At 46.3% G+C, this 2,512-nt stretch overlaps 1 protein-coding gene across 1 annotated transcript; it reads right to left on the bottom strand.

Moving 5' to 3' along the window:
* Positions 1-603: 603 nt before the first annotated feature.
* Positions 604-1,344, bottom strand: LOC147482043 (uncharacterized). Its single transcript, XM_086579171.1, has one exon. It carries the CDS (start codon positions 1,342-1,344, stop codon positions 604-606), a length of 741 nt encoding a protein of 246 aa, XP_086435297.1.
* Positions 1,345-2,512: the final 1,168 nt, after the last annotated feature.

The following is a 2,512-nucleotide window of genomic DNA, read 5'->3' on the forward strand; positions in this document are numbered from 1 at the left end:
CGCTTTGGATCTGTCAGCACCTATATTTCTCAGTTTTTGCTTGACTACTACTACATCACTGCGGACATTCAGCTGGTGGCATGCCACATGGGGGTCAATTCCTGGCATTTCTTCTAATGACCAAGCAAACACATCTTTGTGTTATTGGAGGAAGTGTATTAGAGCCTGGCGCTTTTCAGAACTCAACAAGGTGTCGATAAAAGTTGTTTTTGGCGACCTACCTCCCATAATTTCCACTTCCTCTACGGCTCCAGTGAGGGGGGATCCTCCTTCTCTCTTAGGAGTAGGTTCGGGAGAGGGGGATCCAACTGTAATTGCTATTTGGCAGGTTGCCCCACCTTTATTGGTTCAGAAGGGAGTGGGGACTGCTTTGTTGCTAGAGCGTAGCATGTTTTGGCAGCCACCTGATCTCCTCTGATTGTCTCAATTTTCCCTTTATGCGGGAATTTAGACATTGGTGATAGGTGTTGGGAACAGTGCGGAGTCTGTGTAGCCAGGTCCTGCCCAAGATCATGTGATAAGGTGTGTTAGCTTTTACCACAATAAAATTTATGATGAGAGTTACCAGACCGGTAGCTGCGGGTAGTTGGATCTCCCCAACTGTTAAAGCTTTGTCCCCACTGAATCCATACAGGTTGGAGTTGGTAGCAACCATCTCCAAATCAGGAATCTGCAGTTTTTAAATGTGTCATAGTATAATACATCTGCTGAACTTCCTGAATCAACCAATATGCAATGCAAATCATAATCTCCAAAAGGGAGTGTAAGAACTAGTGCATCCTTATGTGGACTCTGGATGCTGAGACAGTCAGCCTCAGTGAAAAGAATGAGTGGATCTTTATGGGGTGACACATCGACTTGAGCATTTATGGTCAGTTCACTATTCATGATCCTCATTTGCTTGGCGACGTGCATTTGGTATCGCACCCCCTTTTCTGTAACCTGGCCACTGTGTTTGCTTGCCTTTCCTAAAATCATGTTTATCTGGAGTCGGCCATTGAGTGGTCCAGTACCTAAGGGATCCTGAACTGACGTGCTGATCTCCTCAAGTTGTACAGCATTCGCCTGTTCATGTGCTACGAACTGGCGCTTCAAATACCCCCTTTCAATCAAATCTTGTAGTTCATTTTTTAGGGTCCTGTAGACTCTGGTACTATGACCCTTACTCTTATAGAACTTGTAGTAGGTCCTCTGGTCTCTGGTACCCAAGGAGCCTAGCTTGAGTGGAGCTGGCCATTTGAGGTAACTCTGGTTCTTGATCGAGTCCAAGACCTTATCTGGCATTTTGTTCAAAGGGGCAAAGTTTCTGTCCATCGAAGGTAGAGCTTCTTCAGCTCCTTCCATACGTGGCTTCTTTTGTGGTTTTCCATCTACACTGCTGCCTACATTTTGGTACTGCCCTCTGGGCATTCGTCCCTTTGATGGGGATTCAGCCCTTTGGCGACCACGATGACGGTCTCTTTTTGGCTTTTAAGGGGAAGAGTTTTTGTTCCCCTCTCGAAGGGCCACAGGAGCTGTCCGGTTTGTCTTCTTTGCTTCCTGACGTCGGTTTAGGAGATCCTCCTCCCACCCCGCATGAGTTTTAACCTTGTCTAGGAGTTCCTCCAAATCATAGCAGTCTGTTCGTCACAAGACTCTATCTGGATGGAAATTTCCATGAACCGTTGCATGTAGGACTTTAATGCCTCTCCGTCCTTTTTCTTGATATTGAACAGTGCATCGATCCATTTTGGTTGGTGCTTGTTACATGAGTACCTGTCTATGAAGGTCTTGAACATTTCTTCTGAGGGCCTGATCTGCTGCTCAGGTAACCTGTGGTACCACTGGAGCATAGATGCAGACAGGGAAGCTTTGAACTCTTGACACATAACGTGGTCATACCTTTCATATTGTCCCATAGTGGCACGATATTTGAACACATGATCCATCGGATCTGACTTGCCACTGAAGACACTGAACTTCGGTTGTCTGTAACCGCGGGGATATGGCTTTCCTATTACTCGGGATGCGAAGGAGATCTGACTGCCCCCATGATAGCGGATTGAACAAGGGAGTCTTGCATTTTTCTCCCTTTGCCTGTCATCCAATGCATCTGACGGATTAGGTCATTCTTCTCAGTTTTCCATGCACTTTCTTTGGTAGAAAGCTTCTTGTTTTGGGTTCTTTTTCGGTGTCGGGGGCCGACATCACAGTCCTGGTTAGTTGACTCTGGGTCTGATGTTGTGTCCGAATCCTCATCCGAGTTACTGTATTCTGACTCTGATGGTTCTCGTCAAATTGGTTCCCCATGCCTTGGGTTCCTAGTTTGACCGCCTTCTGGAAGGCCGTCATCATCGAGATCGATGAGTGGCTCTTTCCCTATGTCGGATTGATACAAATGCCTTAGCAACTGTAACTCTCGCTCAAGGTTTCTTCTTTGATGTTCCAAAGCCTGTACCGCCTAACTCACCTGAACAGACTCTGGATTGGTGAGAACAACATTCTCACCATTTTGACATTCTTCTTGAGCATT

Source organism: Coptis chinensis, chromosome 8, assembly GCF_015680905.1.
Source record: "Coptis chinensis isolate HL-2020 chromosome 8, ASM1568090v1, whole genome shotgun sequence".
NCBI classification, from domain to species: Eukaryota; Viridiplantae; Streptophyta; class Magnoliopsida; order Ranunculales; family Ranunculaceae; genus Coptis; species Coptis chinensis.